Source organism: Ranitomeya imitator, chromosome 7, assembly GCF_032444005.1.
Source record: "Ranitomeya imitator isolate aRanImi1 chromosome 7, aRanImi1.pri, whole genome shotgun sequence".
Classification (NCBI taxonomy): Eukaryota; Metazoa; Chordata; class Amphibia; order Anura; family Dendrobatidae; genus Ranitomeya; species Ranitomeya imitator.
In genome coordinates, this window is record NC_091288.1 from 58,037,203 (window position 1) to 58,060,105 (window position 22,903).

Below are 22,903 nucleotides of genomic sequence, written 5' to 3' on the forward strand. Positions count from 1 at the left end.
TAATGGGCCTCAGTGTGTCCAGACGTATAGAAAGAATGTGAAGGGGCCTCACCAGAGTCTTGTAACTTCCATAGTATTCTTCATCCTGCCAGGGATCATCGATGTCAGAATCCTCTTCATCATGCACTGCACGCAAATGAGTGGCCGGTACATACCCACAGCGACCATTGTGCGCAACCCACCACCACTCCGCTGTCACTGCATCAAGGAGAGAGACCTTATCTCCCTGGGAAAGACTCAGCTGCAAAGACAAAAAAATAAAAAAGCAACACAAACAATAAATAAAACATAATAATATAATAATCTTTATTTTTTTATTAAGACGTTATAATAATACTTAGAGTTGTCCCATCTTCAGCATTTAAGGCATACTGGCAAAGCGGAGATTATCAAGATGTGCGGGGCTGCGCTCACAGATAGGATATCCAGAGAGTATTACAGGCAGGGCTGTGGAGTCGGTAGAAGAGTACCGACTCCAGCTTTAAAAAAAATGTATTAATATTTCATAATTGAACTTTCATATGAATTTTATAAATGTTACTCAAATATATATGTTCTATCAAACTATGAACAACAGTGATAATCAGTTCTGCTGGAGATAGAGACATTTCTTACTTCTTGTGTGTCACTCTTCTCCACTGCCCTTATCTAATCTTATACTTGGTTAACCTCATGCTGCCCCAACCCCCCTACTTACAATGTATGAAACTGAAAGTGAAAATGTGTTGCAAATTCTTAGTAGTAATGTTCCTCCTCTAGACTAGACTTTGGTGTGCATACCAGACACTGTGCACTACACCTATCAGTGTGACTGGCGTCCTATGTGAGTTTTATCAATGTGCATTTTTTTTGCTAGGCAGCCAAACCCTGCAATGTTTGGTTGGGGTGGCTGTTTTTATCAAGTAATTTGCACCTGTGCCGCCCCTAGCCTTTATCAGTGGAGGCCTGCTGCATCCTGCTATGTGTGCATTTGTCATCAGACAGGGTTTTGGGTAGGCCGTATCTCATGGTATGTATTCATCCATGAAGGAGGATCTGACAGAGGCAATACTATTTCTGAGGACAAATTTATAGATTATTTCTTATTAACTGCATAACATTGTTTATTGCATATTTACTTACAAGAGTTTAGAAAAGTTTATAAAAGTTATTTGCTATTTTCTAATTGTATTCTAATAAATATAGTTTTTGCTCTAAGTGGTCTGATTACTTATATGATGGTGAGAAACTGAATAAGCACGATGTTAATATTTGACAACAGTAAATTTATTGTTACGAATTGGCCATTTATGAAGGAGTCGGAGTCGGAACCTGATAAAATCCAGGAGTCGGAGTCGCAACTGTGGCTTACTGACTCCACAGCCCTGATTACAGGGGTTTTTTTTTAATACACTAACGCGTTTCAGTGCCAGACAGGAGCCTTTCCTCAAAAAGCTTTAAGGATTTAAAGTTAACTAGTCATGAGTGAACATGCTCCAATAAGGTGTTATCCCAGCATGCTAGGGTGCTAACCGAGTGTCTTCGGCGTGCTCGAAAAATATTTTCAACTCCCCGCCTGTATTGCAGCTGTCGAACAGCCGTGTGACACGCGTCTGCGGGGACCTGAACATAGTATTCGAGCACACGGAAGTCACTCTGTTAGAACCCGAGCATGCTCAGATAACACCTGTCACTGCCCAGTGCATAGTTATTGGTGGCTGTAACAACTTCCCAGCACTGACTGACAGCTGGATCTGTACTAATACACTGCTAACTGGCTGTCAGTCAGTGCCAGGGCGTGGTTACAGCCACTGCTCACTATGTGATGAGTGGTGACTGAAGCAGTGCCAGCCGCGCCTCTATGTATATAATAGAAATAAAGTTAATTTCCTCCTGGCAGCGGGGCTTTCAGTACGGAAAGCTGCACAGCTTTAGAACAATATTAACCTACAGATTAACCCAATAGCCGCAGGTTAATAGCGTCATTTTACAATAACTGGTTCTGTTTAAGGAAAGTTTAGCAATGTTAATATAAAAGTCATTTTCTATCAATCTAAGGCATCTATTTATGAAATAACTAAAGTAAATATGTTTTTATTAATTATTATTTGAAACATTAAAAGGAGTCGGAAATTTGGTTTACTATTTCCACAACATTTGCCATAAATACCCGATGGGTGCAGATTCCCATACATTACCCAGCCTATTTTGACCTTAAAGACCTTGCCGTTTTTTGCAATTCTGACCAGTGTCCCTTTATGAGGTAATAACTCAGGAACGCTTCAATGGATCCTAGCGGTTCTGAGATTGTTCTTTCGTGACATATTGGGCTTCATGTTAGTGGTAAATTTAGGTCAATAAATTCTGTGTTTATTTGTGATAAAAACGGAAATTTGGCGAAAATTTTGAAAATTTCGCAATTTTCACATTTTGAATTTTTATTCTGTTAAACCAGAGAGTTATGTGACACAAAATAGTTAATAAATAACATTTCCCACACGTCTACTTTACATCAGCACAATTTTGGAAACAAAATTTTTTTTTGCTAGGAAGTTATAAGGGTTAAAATTTGACCAGCGATTTCTCATTTTTACAACGAAATTTACAAAACCATTTTTTTTAGGGACCACCTCACATTTGAAGTCAGTTTACGGGGTCTACATGGCTGAAAATACCCAAAAGTGACACCATTCTAAAAACTGCACCCCTCAAGGTGCACAAAACCACATTCAAGAAGTTTATTAACCCTTCAGGTGCTTCACAGCAGCAGAAGCAACATGGAAGGAAAAAATGAACATTTAACTTTTTAGTCACAAAAATGATTTTCCAGCAACAATTTTTTTATTTTCCCAATGGTAAAAGGAGAAACTGAACAACGAAAGTTGTTGTCCAATTTGTCCTGAGTACGCTGATACCTCATATGTGGGGGTAAACCACTGTTTGGGCGCACGGCAGGGCTTGGTAGGGAAGGAGCGCCATTTGACTTTTTGAATGAAAAATTGGCTGCACTCTTTAGCGGACACCATGTCACGTTTGGAGAGCCCCCGTGTGCCTAAAAATTGGAGCTCCCCCACAAGTGACCCCATTTTGGAAACTAGACGCCCCAAGGAACTTATCTAGATGCATAGTGAGCCCTTTAAACCCCCAGGAGCTTCACAAATTGATCCGTAAAAATGAAAAAGTACTTTTTTTTCACAAAAAAATTCTTTTAGCCTCAATTTTTTCATTTTCACATGGACAACAGGATAAAATGGATCCTAAAATTTGTTGGGCAATTTCTCCTGAGTACACCGATACCTCACATGTGGGGGTAAACCACTGTTTGGGCACACGGCAGGGCTCGGAAGGGAAGGCGCGCCTTTTGACTTTTTGAATGGAAAATTAGCTCCAATTGTTAGCGGACACCATGTCGCGTTTGGAGAGCCCCTGTGTGCCTATGCATTGGAGCTCCTCCACAAGTGACCCCATTTTGGAAACTAGACCCCCCAAGGAACTTATCTAGATGCATACTGAGCACTTTAAACCCCCAGGTGCTTCACAGAAGTTTATAATGCAGAGCCATGAAAATAAAAAATAATTTTTCTTTTCTCAAAAATGATTTTTTAGCCTGGAATTTCCTATTTTGCCAATGTAATAGGAGAAATTGGACCACAAATGTTGTTGTCCAGTTTGTCCTGAGTACGCAGATACCCCATATGTGGGGGTAAACCACTGTTTGGGCGCACGGCGGGGCTCAGAAGGAAAGGCACGCCATTTGGCTTTTTAAATGGAAAATTAGCTCCAATCATTTGCGGACACCATGTCGCGTTTGGAGAGCCCCTGTGTGCTTAAACATTGGAGATCCCCCACAAATGACCCCATTTTGGAAACTAGACCCCCAAAGGAACTAATCTAGATGTGTGGTGAGCACTTTGAACCCTCAAGTGCTTCACAAAAGTTTATAACGCAGAGCCATGAAAAAAAAAAAAAAAATTTATTTTCTCAAAAATGATTTTTTAGCCCGCAATTTTTTATTTTCCCAAGGGTAACAGGAGAAATTTGACCCCAAAAGTTGTTGTCCAGTTTCTCCTGAGTACGCTGATACTCCATATGTGGGGGTAAACCACTGTTTGGGCGCATGCCGGGGCTCGGAAGGGAAGTAGTGACGTTTTGAAATGCAGACTTTGATGGAATGCTCTGCGGGCGTCACGTTGCGTTTGCAGAGCCCCTGGTGTGCCTAAACAGTAGAAACCCCCCACAAGTGACCCCATTTTGGAAACTAGACCCCCCAAGGAACTTATCTAGATATGTGGTGAGCACTTTCAACCCCCAAGTGCTTTACAGAAGTTTATAACGCAGAGCCGTGAAAATAATAAATACGTTTTCTTTCCTCAAAAATAATTTTTTAGCCCAGAATTTTTTATTTTCCCAAGGGTTACAGGAGAAATTGGACCCCAAAAGTTGTTGTCCTGTTTCTCCTGAGTACGCTGATACCCGATGTGTGGGGGTAAACCACTGTTTGGGCACATGCCGAGGCTCGGAAGTGAAGTAGTGACGTTTTGAAATGCAGACTTTGATGGAATGCTCTGTGGGCATCACGTTGCGTTTGCAGAGCCCCTGATGTGGCTTAACAGTAGAAACCCCCCACAAGTGACCGCATTTTGGAAACTAGACCCCGAAAGGAACTTATCTAGATGTGTGGTGAGCACTTTGAACCCCCAAGTGCTTCATAGAAGTTTATAATGCAGAGCCGTGAAAATAATAAATACGTTTTCTTTCCTCAAAAATAATTATTTAGCCCAGAATTTTTTAATTTTCCCAAGGGTAACAGGAGAAATTTGACCCCAATATTTGTTGTCCAGTTTCTCCTGAGTACGGTGATACCCCATATGTGCGGGTAAACTACTGTTTGGGCACATGCCGGGGCTTGGAATTAAAGTAGTGACGTTTTGAAATGCAGACTTTGATGGAATGCTCTGCGGGCGTCACGTTGCGTTTGCAGAGCCCCTGGTGTGCCTAAACAGTAGAAACCCCCCACAAGTGATCCCATTTTGGAAACTAGACCCCCCAAGGAACTTATCTAGATATGTGGTGAGCACTTTGAACCCCCAAGTGTTTCACAGACGTTTACAACGCAGAGCCGTGAAAATACAAAATCATTTTTCTTTCCTCAAAAATGATGTTTTAGCAAGCAATTTTTTATTTTCTCAAGGGTAACAGGAGAAACTGGACCCCAGTAATTGTTGCGCAGTTTGTCCTGAGTATGCTGGTACCCCATATGTGTGGGTAAACCACTGTTTGGGCACACGTCGGGGCTCGGAAGCGAGGGAGCACCATTTGACTTTTTGAATACAAGATTGGCTGGAATCAATGGTGGCGCCATGTTGCGTTTGGAGACCCCCTGATGTGCCTAAACAGTGGAAACCCCTCAATTCTGACGCCAACACACCCCTAACCCTTATCCCAACTGTAGCCGTAACCCTAATCACAACCCTAACCCCAACACACCCCTAACCACAACCCTAATCCCAACACACCCCTAACCACAACCCTAATTCCAACCCAACCCTAACCCTAAGGCTATGTGCCAGCGTTGCGGATTCGTGTGAGATATTTCCGCACCATTTTTGAAAAATCCGCGGGTAAAAGGCACTGCGGATTGCCAGTGTTTTTTGTGCGGATTTCACCTGTGGATTCCTATTGAGGAACAGGTGTAAAACGCTGCGGAATCCGCACAAAGAATTGACATGCTGTGGAAAATACAACGCAGCGTTTCCGCGTGGTATTTTCCGCACCATGGGCACAGCGGATTTGGTTTTCCATATGTTTACATGGTACTGTAAACCTGATGGAACACTGCTGCGGATCCGCAGCCAAATCCGCGCCATGTGCACATAGCCTAATTCTAAAGGTATGTGCACACGCTGCGGAAAACGCTGCGGATCCGCAGCAGTTTCCCATGAGTTTACAGATCAATGTAAACCTATGGGAAACAAAAATCGCTGTACACATGCTGCAGAAAAACTGCACGGAAACGCAGCGGTTTACATTCCGCAGCATGTCACTTCTTTCTGCGGATTCCGCAGCGGTTTTACAACTGCTCCAATAGAAAATCGCAGTTGTAAAACCGCAGTGAAATGCGCAGAAAAACCGCGGTAAATCCACAGCGGTTTAGCACTGCGGATTTATCAAATCCTCTGCGGAAAAATCCGCAGAGGACCAGAATACGTGTGCTCATCCCGAACCCTAACCCTAACCCTACTTCTTACCCCAACCTTAGTGGGAAAAAAAATAATCTTTATTTTTTTTATTGTCCCTACCTATTGGGGTAACAAAGGGGGGGGGGGGGGTCATTTACTATTTTTTTTTATTTTGATCACTGAGATATAACCTATCTCAGTGATCAAAATTCACTCTGGAACGAATCTGCCGGCCGGCAGATTCGGCGGGCGCACTGCACATGCGCCCGCCATTTTGGAAGATGGCGGCGCCCAGGAAAGAAGACGGACGGACCCCGGGAGGCTCGGTAAGTATAAGGGGGGGGGGAGATCAGGGCACGGGGGGGCAACGGAGCACGGGGGGGTGGATCGAAACACGGGGGGGTGGATTGGAGCACGGGGTGGGGGATCGGAGCACGGGGGGGGGGGGAAAAATCGCTGTGCGGGGGGGGGATCGGAGTGCGGGGGGGTTTGATTGGAGCACGGGTGGTGTGATTGGAGCACGGGGGGAGCGGACAGGAGGACGGGAGAGCGGAGCACAGGACGGAGGGGAGCGGAGCACAGATCGGAGGGCTGGGGGGGCGATCGGTGGGGTGGGGTGGGTGCACATAAGTGTTTCCAGCCATGGCCGATGATATTGCAGCATCGGCCATGGCTGGATTGTAATATTTCACCAGTTTTTTAGGTGAAATATTACAAATCGCTCTGATTGGCAGTTTCACTTTCAACAGCCAATCAGAGCGATCGTAGCCACGGGGGGGGGTGAAGCCACCCTCCCTGGGCTAAACTACCACTCCCCCTGTCCCTGCTGATCGGGTGAAATGGGAGTTAGCCCTTTCACCCGATCTGCAGGGACGCGATCATTCTGTGACACAGCATATGCGTCACAGGTCGGATTGGCACCGACTTTCATGACGCGTACGCTGTGTCACAGGTCGGGAAGGGGTTAATGTAAAGGTGGCTTAGACTTGTTTGGTTTTCTCAGATTTTGTAGCATCTCCTCCTATTGCCTGATAAGTTTGGCAGAACTTTTTCAATGTTTAACCAGTTCAGGACCAGACCATTTACCCCTGTTTCTGACCAGTCATATTTTCAGGGTTTTTGACACATGCAGTTTAGGGAGCTGTAAACTGTTTTCTCATTTGGATGTTTAAATTATTTTAGCATATTTTTTTTGTGATACACGGGACTTAAATTTTGTTATTTTCATACCCTCTTTATTTTTTTCACCTAAATTGAGATATCGGACATGAATGAATAAAGTAAATTTGAAAATTTGTTCTCCCTTTTTTTAAAAAAAACAAAAACATTTTTGATGGGGGTGGGGATAGTAACAATCATTTGGATTGGCAGTGGCTTTTTTAAATTTATTTTTTAAAGACAGAAGTTGCAAAGTGGGAAGTCCCAAAGCACAAACATGAAGCAAGAACCAGCAAAACATAACACGTGCAGGGACCAAAGCAAATGCAAATAGGTTAAAATTCGACTCTATAAGACGACAGTTAAAAAGCAGAAATATATCTAACACGACACAGAGAATAAGACAGTAAATAGAAAAAAAAAAAAGTTTATGCCCAAAAGCGGATAATGATGGTTAGTACATAAAATATATGCAAAACCAAGCAAGCATGATACACAGACAATATAAATTGGAGTGCCAAAAGAATGATTCCCTAAAGAGAGGATAAAAAGAAGGTACAAGGAATAGCAGCAGAAAAATAGTGAGGAGCTCACCCACCAAACACCCAATGTGTGTATCACATACGCTTCATCAGGGGTGGGTGAGACCCTTACTATTTTTCTGATACTATTACTGTACCTTTTTTATTCCAATTTAAATCAGTCCATGCGGAGTCTGGCTGTGTCTGGCATCCAGCTCTCCTCTCCCGCAGCTGCTCTACTGTGCAGTGAGTTTTAGAACGGAGTAAATCCTGGCCCGACTTGACGATTCAAGTATATGGGTGCCCTCGAAGTAGATAAAAAGGACCTTTCACTGTTTTGAGCATCATAAGCTGACCACATCATGGAACAGTGGCTGCAGAGCCGAGTAAAAGTTTGTTTCTTTTAATTCCTGTTCTCCATTGTGGAGATATTAACTTATAAAATTTAAGTTACAATTTATGCTATAGTTCAGCTGGATATTACTAGATATTGTCTCTGGGGTCGTGTACTTCTTAAGGTACCGTCACACTAAGCGACGCTGCAGCGATATCGACAACAATCCGGATCGCTGCAGCGTCGCTGTTTGGTCGCTGGAGAGCTGTCACACAGACCGCTCTCCAGCGACCAACGATGCCGGTAACCAGGGTAAACATCGGGTTACTAAGCGCAGGGCCGCGCTTAGTAACCCGATGTTTACCCTGGTTACCATCGTTAAAGTAAAAAAACAAACACTACATACTTACCTACCGCTGTCTGTCCTCGGCGCTCTGCTTCTCTGGTCTGGCTGTGAGCACAGCGGCCGGAAAGCAGAGCGGTGACGTCACCGCTCTGCTTTCCGGCTGCCCGGCGCTCACAGCCAGACCAGAGAAGCAGAGCACCGAGGACAGACAGCGGTAGGTAAGTATGTAGTGTTTGTTTTTTTACTTTAACGATGGTAACCAGGGTAAACATCGGGTTACTAAGCGCGGCCCTGTGCTTAGTAACCCGATGTTTACCCTGGTTACCAGCGAAGACATCGCTGAATCGGTGTCACACACACCGATTCAGCGATGTCAGCGGGAGAGCCAGCGACGAAATAAAGTTCTGGCCTTTCTTCCCCGACCAGCGACATCACAGCAGGGGCCTGATCGCTGCTGCGTGTCACACTGGACGATATCGCTAGCGAGGACGCTGCAACGTCACGGATCGCTAGCGATATCGTCTAGTGTGACGGTACCTTTAACCTACATCAGGTTGACCAATCAAAAGCAGACAGCGTCGTATAGGGGAGAAAAGAACATGCCTTTCTGTCTTCTCTGATCTCTGCAGCTACTGTGCAGAGATACAGTAGAGCTGAGTTATGTATCATTACAAACACTTCCAATCTCATCTCACGGTAGTCAGTGTGAGAGGAAAGTGAAAGCAGACAGCACTGCGAGATGAGATCTGGAAGTGTTTGCAACGATGCATAACTCTACAGCTACTGTGCAGAACTACATCAGAGGTATATTAGGACAGCTGTTGGACATCACTGTGGAAAATCCACATCAAAATCTGACACGTTCCCCTGATAACTCTAGGTTGGATGTGTTATAGAAGTATCTAAAGCTAACCTAATCCATTCACAAAATATGAACTTAGCCTTACAGTGGTTGACTAAAGGTCTGAATTGCAAATCCTGCATTGCTTACCCACTGCTTGCGCAGCGCCGCCTCTCCGCTGCCCCCAGCTGGTCACTGGTTACAGTGACATCACGCCGATCGCTAAACACAGTAAAGTGTCAGCGCCAGAACACGGTAGGTAAGCAATACTGAATATAAGCCTTCAGGCTAATAAAACTGTAAATTCCATTTAAAGGGAACCAGTCAACAGTTTTGTCATCTATCAACTAAAACTATCCCCTTATTCAGCGCCTGTGCTGCATTCCATAAATGCTTATATAACCCCCTGTATAAGGCCGGCGTCACACTAGCGAGTTTTACGGACGTATGAGCGCATAAAATACATCCGTAAAACACGCATTACACACGGCCCAATTATTCCCTATGCCCCTGCTCCTATCTGCCGTATTTTACTGATCTGTATTATACGGCTTGCTACGGCCGTAGAAAATCGCAGCATGCTGCGTTTGTCACCGCATTGCGCAAAAAAAACGCCAATGAAAGTCTATGGAAGCCCCAAAAATACGGATTACACACGGACCAGCAGTGTGACTTGCGAGAAATACGCAGCGGTGTTAGAGAGAAAAGCCGGCAATTCATTGCGGTGTACAGTAAAATCACACTGACAGCTTACAATAGAATAGGTAGAATAAATGTGTACACATAGAATAAATAAATATATATATATATATATATATATGTATATGTGAGTGAGACACATATATGTATATATATTAATATTTCATACAGCGCTATACAGCTTTAAAGCCGGTAATTCAATTACCGGCTTTTGCTATCTCCTTCCTAAACCCGACATGATATGAGACATGGTTTACATACAGTAAACCATCTCATATCCCCATTTTTTTGCATATTCCACACTACTAATGTTAGTAGTGTGTATATGCAAAATTTGGCCGTTCTAGCTATTAAAGGGTTAAATGGCGGAAAAAATTGGCGTGGGCTCCCGCGCAATTTTCTCCGCCAGAGTAGTAAAGCCAGTGACTGAGGACAGATATTAATATCAAGAGGGCAGAGCAAAGTACGCCTGCGCCGGACCCGTGGCTGAAGATCAGAAGAGGATGTCTTGTAATGAAGATGGGAGGCGCCGCAGCGGACCGGAGACGCCCATCCGACCTGACCAGCAGCGGGACCGCCCCTGGGTGAGTATAATATAACGTCTTTTTCTCCTCTTTCAAGTAACATCGGGGGCTTATCTACAGCATTACAGAATGCTGTAGATAAGCCCCTGATGCCGGTGGGCTTACCTCACCCGCGATTTTCGGGGTGACAGGCTCCCTTTAAGCGCTTGGATTTAGAGACTGTTCAAGTAATGATTTCACTTTTAACAGCAGTAGCTTCTTCTGCAGGCGTTGAAAGAATATTCTCTTCATTTGGACTCATTCATTCTAAATTGAGAAATCGGTTGGGACCCAATAAAGCAGGAAAGCTTGTTTTTCTTTTCCAGATTATGAATAGGAACAAAGAAGAAGATGATGATGAAGATGACGACAAGTGAGCTACAGAGGACAGCAGGGACAGTAGTATTTAAGTTTTTCATATGTCGGCTGGGCTGACAGTTTAAGTTTCTTATAATATATATATTTTGTTTAGCCAAATTAGTTAACAAACATGGATGTTTGTTTAAGCAAATAACTTATGCTGTAATGTTGTTATTGTTTCAGTTGAATAAATCTATTTAAATTGTTATTAAGGCCAGGATTATTTTTCTCCTTCCTAAGTACAACAGAACAGTGGTGTCCAAATATGAATGATTAACCCATTAAACTGGGGAGAAAAAAGTAATAAAAAAAGTGATTCTAAAAATCTTCATCTACTTGCATGTTAACGTAGCAAGAACTAGTTTAGGTAGAAACTTTGATTTAAATCACTGATTTAAATCAAGCCTTACTGACTAGTGATTTAAATCGTGATTTAAATCGTGATTTAAATCAGTTAGATTTAAATCAAATCCACCCTGGAAGGGTTAATGCCACCTTGCTATTGTAAGGTGACATTAAGCCAAATTAATAATGGAGAGGCATCAATTATGACACCTATCCATTATTAATTCAATACTAGTAAAGGGTTAAAAAAAAAAAAAAACACACATTATTCAAAATTATTTTATTGAAATAAAAACAAAAGGTTGTTGTAATAATTTATTCTACGCTCAATCCTTCTGAAGACCCTCGCTCTGTAACAAAGAAAAAATAATAAACCAACAATATACATACCTTCCGAAGATCTGTAAGGTCCCACGATGTAAATCCATCTGAAGGGGTTAAAACATTTTGCAGCCATGAGCTCTGCTAATGCAGCGCTGCTCCTGCCTGCAAAACCCCGGAGAATGAAGGTAAAGTAGGTCAATGACCTATATTTACCTTCATTTGCGGTGAGGCGCCCTCTGCTGCTTGTTCCTGGAGCGTGGGAACTTTCCTAGAAAGCTCCCAGGCTCGAGTTCATATGAGGGCGCCCTCTGCTGGTTGTCTTCATATGAACTCGAGCCTGGGAGCTTTCTAGGAAAGTTCCCACGCTCCAGGAACAAGCAGCAGAGGGCGCCTCACCGCAAATGAAGGTAAATATAGGTCATTGACCTACTTTACCTTCATTCTCCGGGATTTTGCAGGCAGGAGCAGCGCTGCATTAGCAGAGCTCATGGCTTGCAAAATGTTTTAACCCCTTCAGATGGATTTACATCGTGGGACCTTACAGATCTTCGGAAGGTATGTATATTGTTGGTTTATTATTTTTTCTTTGTTACAGAGCGAGGGTCTTCAGAAGGATTGAGCGTAGAATAAATTATTACAACAACCTTTGTTTTTATTTCAATAAAATAATTTTGAATAATGTGTGTGGGTTTTCTTTAACCCTTTACTAGTATTGGATTAATAATGGATAGGTGTCATAATTGACGCCTCTCCATTATTAATTTGGTTTAATGTCACCTTACAATAGCAACATACATTGCATACATTAACCCTTCATTACCCCATATCCCACCGCTACACGGGAATGGGAAGAGAGTGGCCAAGTGCCAGAATAGGCACATCTTCCAGATGTGCCTTTTCTGTGGTGGCTGGGGGCAGATGTTTTTAGCCGGGGGGGGGGGGGAGGGGCAATAACCATGGACCCTCTCCAGGCTATTAATATCTGCCCTCAGTCACTGGCTTTACTACTCTGGCAGAGAAAATTGCGCGGGAGCCCACGCCAATTTTTTCCGCCATTTAACCCTTTAATTTAATAGCTAGAACGGCCAAATTTTGCATATACACACTACTAACATTAGTAGTGTGGAATATGCAAAAAAAATGGGGATATGAGATGGTTTACTGTATGTAACCATGTCTCATATGATGACGGGTTTTAGGAAGGAGATAGCAAAAGCCGGCAATTGAATTACCGGCTTTAAAGCTATCTAGCGCTGTATGAAATAATAATGTATATACATATATGTGTCTACTGATATATATATATATATATATATATACACACAGTATATATGTTTGTTTTTTTTTGTTTTTTTACACATGGATCCCTTGTATAGCCGTATGTCGGTTTTGCAAGCCTGCGAGAAAAACACGCAGTACGGATGCCGTACGGATTACATACGGAGGATGTCATGCACAAAAAACGCTGAAACACCCTGCCTACGGAGGAGCTACGGACCACTATTTTAGGGACTTTTCAACGTATTACGGCCGTAATATACGGACCGTATTGTCTTACGCTGAGTGTGACGGCAGCCTAACCCTCCAAAAACACTTCTACATTTTTCTATGCTGTATGGAAGTTGTGTCGGTCCGATGGGTGTGACTTATGGCCTCTCCATCCCTTCCCCCAGCTGCTGTCCTCCTTCTTTAATTGACATGGAAGACATCTGGCGTCATCCACATTGCCGGGTGAAATTTTGCGCCTGCTACCGGAAATAGTGGCTCCTGTGTGAACACCATGCTTTGCCCTACTGCGGGCAGAGCCGAAAACATAAGTGCTGCAGTAGGGCAGAGCATAGTACACAGGCACGAGCTACGATTTCTGTTCGCAGGTGCAACATTTTGCCCGGCAATGTGGGTGACGTGAGGCGTCTTCCACATCAACTAAAGAAAGAAAAAGGACGACGAGCACCAGTCGGGGTGAGGAATGGAGAGGCCTGAAACCACACATCAGACCGGACTGACCAGCTTTCCATACAGCGAGGGAATACTTAAAATGGTTTTTGGGGTGTATTCAGAGAGTCAGGGGGTTATATTACCATTTATAGCATGCAGCACAGGCGCCGAGTAAGGGGATAGTTTTAGCTGTTATATGACAAAACTGGTGACAGGTTCCCTTTAATTTCACGTATCTAAAAAGTTGATAAAGTAACAGATTAAGGAATTTAAAGAAAAAGGAAGATTCTAGACTTGAGTCCGTACCTGTGTATCCTCAGCAGCAGCAAAGTCGCACATCACAATGAATTCATTTGTGCTGAAGTCGGCGTATGGATAATCCGCGATACTACAGGACGCCGCCAAGCAAGAAGTGTCTGCAGATTTCTCACAAGGCGTCCCAGCTTTGTGCTCCTTTGGATGACAGTCTCCACTTTCTTCTGCCAGGTCTTCATTCTCAACATCTCCCACGTCTCCTTCTAACGCACTATGATCACACGGCCTTGTCCTTGGGTCTCTTTGGAGAAGAAAACGTTCTTCACACTTTAAGTCCTTGCTACCATTGCAGACAAATGACCTCCTGACAACCTTTTTGGTAACACCAACATATTTGCCCATATCCCGCTCTATACCAGCGGTTTCAGTAGTAACTGAACGCCCGTCTTCCACGTCCTGACCATGACGCTGACGATTTCTCTCCGTGTGACCGTGGCCACCTGAGCCTGGTTCTGTCCTCTCCAATCTACCTCCGGCTGAGTTTCCGCCACCTCTGGGCTCTTTGTGTTTTTCTACAGTAAGTTCACTTTCCATCTCTCGCACCACCAGCATCAGGGGCTCCATGTGCAGCTCGTTAACATCATGGGGACTGGACCCTCGCTCCATATTTTCATGGCTGCACTGATCTTGGCCCCCAACACCTCTCCTCCCATCTTCTCCAGGAGGAGCCGCGTCCTTCTCCCCCTCTCTGCCCTCCTCTGAAGCGTCCCAGATCTTCTCTTTCTCCATTGCAAGTTACTGGAGGTTCTCTGTTCTATCCCTAACCCTGGGGACTTTACATGGGGGGCACTCATCACCTGGGGGTCCTCCGGGGGTGCAGAACGTCACCATCACCCCAAGATACCACCCCTAGATGTGGACCCACCACCTGCACATCTACTACCAGTTACATGCAGGTGGCTCTGCTACCTCACTATTACGGCTCCACTGGGCTCCCAAGTACCAAATACAACTCTGCACCCATTAATTCTACACTACAGTGCGCTCCTCTGCACCTACTAACGCTACACTACAGTGCGCTCCTCTGAACCCACGCTACACTACAGTGCCCTCCTCTACACCCACTAACGCTACACTACAGTGCCCTCCTCTACACCCACTAACGCTACACTACAGTGCACTCCTCCGCACCCACTAACGCTACACTACAGTGCGCTCCTCTGCACCCACTAATTCTACACTACAGTGCGCTCCTCCTCACCCACTAACGCTACCCTACAGTGCGCTCCTCTGCACCCACTAACGCTACACTACAGTGCGCTCCTCTGCACCCACTAACGCTACACTACAGTGCGCTCCTCCGCACCCACTAACGCTACACTACAGTGCGCTCCTCCGCACCCACTAACGCCACACTATAGTGCGCTCCTCTGCACCCACTAACGCTACACTACAGTGCGCTCCTCTGCACCCACTAACGCTACACTACAGTGCGCTCCTCTGCACCCACTAACGCTACACTACAGTGCGCTCCTCTGCACCCACTAACGCTACACTACAGTGCGCTCCTCTGCACCCACTAACGCTACACTACAGTGCGCTCCTCTGCACCCACTAACGCTACACTACAGTGCGCTCCTCTGCACCCACTAACGCTACACTACAGTGCGCTCCTCTGCACCCACTAACACTACACTACAGTGCGCTCCTCTGCACCCACTAACGCTACACTACAGTGCGCTCCTCTGAACCCACTAACGCTACACTACAGTGCGCTCCTCTGCACCCACTAACGCTACACTACAGTGCGCTCCTCTGCACCCACTAACGCTACACTACAGTGCGCTCCTCTGCACCCACTAACGCTACACTACAGTGCGCTCCTCTGCACCCACTAACGCTACACTACAGTGCGCTCCTCTGCACCCACTAACGCTACACTACAGTGCGCTCCTCCGCACCCACTAACGCTACACTACAGTGCACTGACAGCCGCCCTCTACTCGCCGAGAAGTACTAGCAGAGTCGCCCCCACATTGCTTCTCACACACCGCAGCTCAGGGGGCAGCGGAATCCGCTATTTCACCTTCCTTTCCCCCAGCACGGAAGCGTTAGGACTTCAAAACACTGACCCGCGTCTCTGATTACTCAGCAGTGATGCATTATGGGAAATGTAGTTCAGACAGCTCAATGAAGTGCGCATGTGCATTAGAATGGAGTCCTTATTCCAAGTTGTGAGTGTGGCAGAGGTCAGACAGGCAGTGTGTGCAGTGTGACAGGCAGTGTGTGCAGTGTGACAGTCACTGTGTGCGGTGTGACAGGCGCTGTGTGCGGTGTGACAGACATTGTGTGCGGTGTGACAGTTACTGTGTGCAGTGTGACAGGCGCTGTGTGCGGTGTGACAGGCGCTGTGTGCGGTGTGACAGGCGCTGTGTGCGGTGTGACAGGCGCTGTGTGCGGTGTGACAGGCAGTGTGTGCGGTGTGACAGTTACTGTGTGCGGTGTGACAGACATTGTGTGCGGTGTGACAGGCGCTGTGTGCGGTGTGACAGGCGCTGTGTGCGGTGTGACAGGTGCTGTGCGGTGTGACAGGCAGTGTGTGCGGTGTGACAGGCGCTGTGTGCGGTGTGACAGGCATTGTGTGCGGTGTGACAGGCGCTGTGTGCGGTGTGACAGTTACTGTGTGCGGTGTGACAGGCGCTGTGTGCGGTGTGACAGACATTGTGTGCGGTGTGACAGTTACTGTGCGGTGTGACAGGCGCTGTGTGCGGTGTGACAGACATTGTGTGCGGTGTGACAGTTACTGTGCGGTGTGACAGGCGCTGTGTGCGGTGTGACAGACATTGTGTGCGGTGTGACAGTTACTGTGTGCGGTGTGACAGTTACTATGTGCGGTGTGACTGACACTGTGTGCGGTGTGACAGTTACTGTGTGCGGTGTGACAGTTACTGTGTGCGGTGCGACAGGCGCTGTGTGCGGTGCGACAGGCCCAGTGTGCGGTGCGACAGGCCCAGTGTGCGGTGCGACAGGCACAGTGTGCGGTGCGACAGGCACTGTGTGCTAATAGTATCCCATATTAGACAGCTGGTTATAACTAGGAATAAATAACGTGGTTATTAGCAGCTGGTACATTAATGTGCAATAAATGTAGGAGGACAAATGCTGGGACAGCACTATATACAGAACTGGGCCATGCTGTGCTCCGCTGCAGGCTCACCAATCTCCCAGAAATTACAGGACAGTACGCAAAAATAGAGCACTTTTTACCCTGTCTGTAAAATAAAAAGTGTCCATGGTTTTTATGTTGAAGCTATAGAAACTTAGATTTTCACTGTAATTATCATCATTTTACAGTTTGCTGAGAAGTCAGCTAACATCTTGCTACCAGGGTTATATGTTATCAGTGGAGAGTTGACACCGTCAGTGGAGAGGTGACATCGCTATCAGTGGAGAGGTGACACTGTCAGTGGAGAGGCGACATCGCTGTCAGTGGAGAAGCGACATCGCTATCAGTGAAGAGGCGACATCGCTGTCAGAGAGGCGACATCGCTGTCAGTGGAGAGGTGACATCACTATCAGTGGAGAGGTGACATTGTCAGTGGAGAGGCGACATCGCTGTCAGTGGAGAAGCGACATCACTGTCAGTAGAGAGGCGACATCGCTGTCAGTGAAGAGGCGACATCGCTGTCAGTGGAGAGGCGACATCGCTATCATTGAAGAGGTGACATCACTATCAGTGGAGAGGTGACATTGTCAGTGGAGAGGCGACATCGCTGTCAGTGGAGAAGCGACATCGCTATCAGTGAAGAGGTGACATCGCTGTCAGAGAGTCGACATCGCTGTCAGTGGAGAGGTGACATCACTATCAGTGGAGAGGTGACATTGTCAGTGGAGAGGCGACATCGCTGTCAGTGGAGAAGCGACATCGCTGTCAGTAGAGAGGCGACATCGCTGTCAGTGGAGAGGCGACATCGCTGTCAGTAGAGAGGCGACATTGCTATCAGTGAAGAGGCGACATCGCTGTCAGTGAAGAGGCGACATCGCTGTCAGTGGAGAGGCGACATCGCTATCAGTGAAGAGGTGACATCACTATCAGTGGAGAGGTGACATTGTCAGTGGAGAGGCGACATCGCTGTCAGTGGAGAAGCGACATCGCTATCAGTGAAGAGGTGACATCGATGTCAGAGAGGCGACATCGCTGTCAGTGGAGAGGTGACATCACTATCAGTGGAGAGGTGACATTGTCAGTGGAGAGGCGACATCGCTGTCAGTGGAGAAGCGACATCGCTGTCAGTAGAGAGGCGACATCGCTGTCAGTGAAGAGGCGACATCGCTGTCAGTGGAGAGGCGACACCGCTATCAGTGAAGAGGTGACATTGCTATCAGTGAAGAGGTGACATCGCTGTCAGTGGAGAGGCGACATCGCTGTCAGTGGAGAGGCGACATCGCTGTCAGTAGAGAGGCGACATTGCTATCAGTGAAGAGGCGACATCGCTGTCAGTAGAGAGCCGACATCGCTGTGAGTAGAGAGGCGACATAGCTGTCAGTGGAGAGGCGACATCGCTATCAGTGAAGAGGTGACATCACTATCAGTGGAGAGGTGACATTGTCAGTGGAGAGGCGACATCGCTGTCAGTGGAGAAGCGACATCGCTATCAGTGAAGAGGTGACATCGCTGTCAGAGAGGCGACATCGCTGTCAGTGGAGAGGTGACATCACTATCAGTGGAGAGGTGACATTGTCAGTGGAGAGGCGACATCGCTGTCAGTAGAGAAGCGACATCGCTGTCAGTAGAGAGGCGACATCGCTGTCAGTGAAGAGGCGACATCGCTGTCAGTGGAGAGGCAACATCGCTGTCAGTAGAGAGGCGACATTGCTATCAGTGAAGAGGCGACATCACTGTCAGTAGAGAGGCGACATCGCTGTCAGTGGAGAGGCGACATTGCTATCAGTGAAGAGGCGACATCGCTGTCAGTGAAGAGGCGACATCGCTGTCAGTGGAGAGGCGACATCGCTATCAGTGAAGAGGTGACATCACTATCAGTGGAGAGGTGACATTGTCAGTGGAGAGGCGACATCGCTGTCAGTGGAGAAGCGACATCGCTATCAGTGAAGAGGTGACATCACTATCAGTGGAGAGGTGACATTGTCAGTGGAGAGGCGACATCGCTGTCAGTGGAGAAGCGACATCGCTGTCAGTAGAGAGGCGACATCGCTGTCAGTGAAGAGGCGACATCGCTGTCAGTGAAGAGGCGACATCGCTGTCAGTGGAGAGGTGACACTGTCAGTGGAGAGGCAACATCGTTATCAGTGGAGAGGTGACATCACTATCAGTGGAGAGGTGACATTGTCAGTGGAGAGGCGACATCACTGTCAGTGGAGAAGCGACATCGCTATCAGTGAAGAGGTGACATCGCTGTCAGAGAGGCGACATCGCTGTCAGTGGAGAGGTGACATCACTATCAGTGGAGAGGTGACATTGTCAGTGGAGAGGCGACATCGCTGTCAGTGGAGAAGCGACATCACTGTCAGTAGAGAGGCGACATCGCTGTCAGTGAAGAGGCGACATCGCTGTCAGTGGAGAGGCGACATCGCTATCAGTGAAGAGGTGACATCACTATCAGTGGAGAGGTGACATTGTCAGTGGAGAGGCGACATCGCTGTCAGTGGAGAAGCGACATCGCTATCAGTGAAGAGGTGACATCGCTGTCAGAGAGTCGACATCGCTGTCAGTGGAGAGGTGACATCACTATCAGTGGAGAGGTGACATTGTCAGTGGAGAGGCGACATCGCTGTCAGTGGAGAAGCGACATCGCTGTCAGTAGAGAGGCGACATCGCTGTCAGTGAAGAGGCGACATCGCTGTCAGTGGAGAGGCGACATCGCTGTCAGTAGAGAGGCGACATTGCTATCAGTGAAGAGGCGACATCGCTGTCAGTGAAGAGGCGACATCGCTGTCAGTGGAGAGGCGACATCGCTATCAGTGAAGAGGTGACATCACTATCAGTGGAGAGGTGACATTGTCAGTGGAGAGGCGACATCGCTGTCAGTGGAGAAGCGACATCGCTATCAGTGAAGAGGTGACATCGATGTCAGAGAGGCGACATCGCTGTCAGTGGAGAGGTGACATCACTATCAGTGGAGAGGTGACATTGTCAGTGGAGAGGCGACATCGCTGTCAGTGGAGAAGCGACATCGCTGTCAGTAGAGAGGCGACATCGCTGTCAGTGAAGAGGCGACATCGCTGTCAGTGGAGAGGCGACACCGCTATCAGTGAAGAGGTGACATTGCTATCAGTGAAGAGGTGACATCGCTGTCAGTGGAGAGGCGACATCGCTGTCAGTGGAGAGGCGACATCGCTGTCAGTAGAGAGGCGACATTGCTATCAGTGAAGAGGCGACATCGCTGTCAGTAGAGAGCCGACATCGCTGTGAGTAGAGAGGCGACATAGCTGTCAGTGGAGAGGCGACATCGCTGTCAGTGGAGAGGTGACATCACTATCAGTGGAGAGGTGACATTGTCAGTGGAGAGGCGACATCGCTGTCAGTGGAGAAGCGACATCGCTGTCAGTAGAGAGGCAACATCGCTGTCAGTAGAGAGGCGACATTGCTATCAGTGAAGAGGCGACATCGCTGTCAGTAGAGAGGCGACATCGCTGTCAGTGGAGAGGCGACATTGCTATCAGTGAAGAGGCGACATCGCTGTCAGTGAAGAGGCGACATCGCTGTTAGTGGAGAGGCGACATCGCTATCAGTGAAGAGGTGACATCACTATCAGTGGAGAGGTGACATTGTCAGTGGAGAGGCGACATCGCTGTCAGTGGAGAAGCGACATCGCTGTCAGTAGAGAGGCGACATCGCTGTCAGTGAAGAGGCGACATCACTGTCAGTGAAGAGGCGACATCGCTGTCAGTGGAGAGGCGACATCGCTATCAGTGAAGAGGTGACATCGCTGTCAGTGGAGAGGCGACATCGCTGTCAGTGGAGAGGCGACATCGCTGTCAGTAGAGAGGCGACATCGCTGTCAGTAGAGAGGCGACATTGCTATCAGTGAAGAGGCGACATCGCTGTCAGTAGAGAGGCGACATAGCTGTCAGTGGAGAGGCGACATCGCAATCAGTGAAGAGGCGACATCGCTCAGTGAAGAGGCGACACCGCTGTCAGTGGAAAGGCGACATCGCTATCAGGGAAGAGGCGACATCGCTCAGTGAAGAGGCGACATCACTGTCAGTAGAGAGGCGACATCGCTGTCAGTGGAGAGGAGACAGCGCTGTCAGTGGAGAGGTGACATCGCTGTCAGTGGAGAAGCGACATCCCTGTCAGTGGAGAGGCGACATCGCTGTCAGTGGAGAGGCGACATTGTCAGTGGAGAGGTGACATCGCTGTCAGTGAAGAGGTGACATCACTATCAGTGAAAAGGCGACATCGCTATCAGTGGAGAGGCGGCATCGCTGTCAGTAGCGAGGTGACATCGCTGTCAGTGGAGAGGTGACATCGCTGCCAGTGGAGAGGCGACATCGTTATCATTGGAAAGACGACATCGCTGCCAGTGGAGAGGCGACATCCCTATCAGTGGAGAGGTGACATCGCTGTCAATAGAGGCGACATCACTGTCAGTGGAGAGGTGACATCGCTGCCAGTGGAGAGGCGGCATCGCTGTCAGTGGCGAGGCGACATCGCTGTCAGTGGAGAGGCGACATCGCTGTCAGTAGTGAGGTGACATTGCTGTCAGTGGAGAGGTGACATCGTTGTCAGTGGGGAGGTGACATCGTTGTCAGTGGAGAGGTGACATCGCTGTCAGTGGAGAGGCGACATCCCTGTCAGTGGGGAGGCGACATCGCTGTCAGTGGGGAGGTGACATCGCTGTCAGTGCAGAGGTGACATCGCTATCAGTGGAGAGGTGACCGCTGTCAGTGGAGAGGTGACATCGCTGTCAGTGGAGAGGTGACCGCTGTCAGTGGGGAGGTGACATTGTTGTCAGTGGAGAGGTGACATCGCTGTCAGTGGAGAGGCGACATCCCTGTCTGTGGGGAGGTGACATCGCTGTCAGTGGAGAGGTGACATCGCTATCAGTGGAGAGGTGACATCGCTGTCAGTGGAGAGGTGACATCGCTGTCAGTGGAGAGGTGACATCGCTATCAGTGGAGAGGTGACATCGCTGTCAGTGGAGAGGTGACATCGCTGTCAGTGGAGAGGTGACATCGCTGCCAGTGGAGAGGTGACATCGCTGTCAGTGGAGAGGTGACATCGCTATCAGTGGAGAGGTGACATCGCTGTCAGTGGAGAGGTGACATCGCTGTCAGTGGAGAGGTGACATCGCTGCCAGTGGAGAGGCGACATCGCTATCATTGGAAAGACGACATCGCTGCCAGTGGAGAGGCGACATCCCTATCAGTGGAGAGGTGACATCGCTGTCAATAGAGGCGACATCACTGTCAGTGGAGAGGTGACATCGCTGCCAGTGGAGAGGCGACATCGCTGTCAGTGGCGAGGCGACATCGCTGTCAGTGGAGAGGCGACATCGCTGTCAGTAGTGAGGTGACATTGCTGTCAGTGGAGAGGTGACATCGTTGTCAGTGGGGAGGTGACATCGTTGTCAGTGGAGAGGTGACATCGCTGTCAGTGGAGAGGCGACATCCCTGTCAGTGGAGAGGCGACATCGCTGTCAGTAGTGAGGTGACATTGCTGTCAGTGGAGAGGTGACATCGTTGTCAGTGGAGAGGTGACATCGCTGTCAGTGGAGAGGCGACATCCCTGTCAGTGGAGAGGTGACATCGCTGTCAGTGGAGAGGCGACATCCCTGTCAGTGGAGAGGTGACATCGCTGTCAGTGGAGAGGTGACATCGCTATCAGTGGAGAGGTGACCGCTGTCAGTGGAGAGGTGACATCGCTGTCAGTGGAGAGGTGACCGCTGTCAGTGGGGAGGTGACATCGTTGTCAGTGGAGAGGTGACATCGCTGTCAGTGGAGAGGCGACATCCCTGTCTGTGGGGAGGTGACATCGCTGTCAGTGGAGAGGTGACATCGCTATCAGTGGAGAGGTGACATCGCTGTCAGTGGAGAG

At 47.8% G+C, this 22,903-nt stretch overlaps 1 protein-coding gene across 6 annotated transcripts in view; it reads right to left on the reverse strand.

Moving 5' to 3' along the window:
- Positions 1–15,971, reverse strand: part of PRMT2 (protein arginine methyltransferase 2) — a 35,509-nt gene extending 19,538 nt beyond the window's left edge. For 4 of the 6 annotated variants that reach the window (XM_069733290.1, XM_069733288.1, XM_069733287.1 and 1 more), the window contains exons 1-2: positions 13,894–15,952; positions 53–241 (exon numbers count right to left, since the gene is read on the reverse strand). In XM_069733290.1, the coding sequence (XP_069589391.1) occupies positions 53–241; positions 13,894–14,631 (927 nt within the window). In that variant the 5' untranslated portion in view covers positions 14,632–15,952. Of the gene's footprint in view, positions 1–52; positions 242–13,893 lie in introns of all 6 variants that reach the window. The other 2 variants (XM_069733286.1, XM_069733289.1) reach the window with 2 other exon arrangements.
- Positions 15,972–22,903: the final 6,932 nt, after the last annotated feature.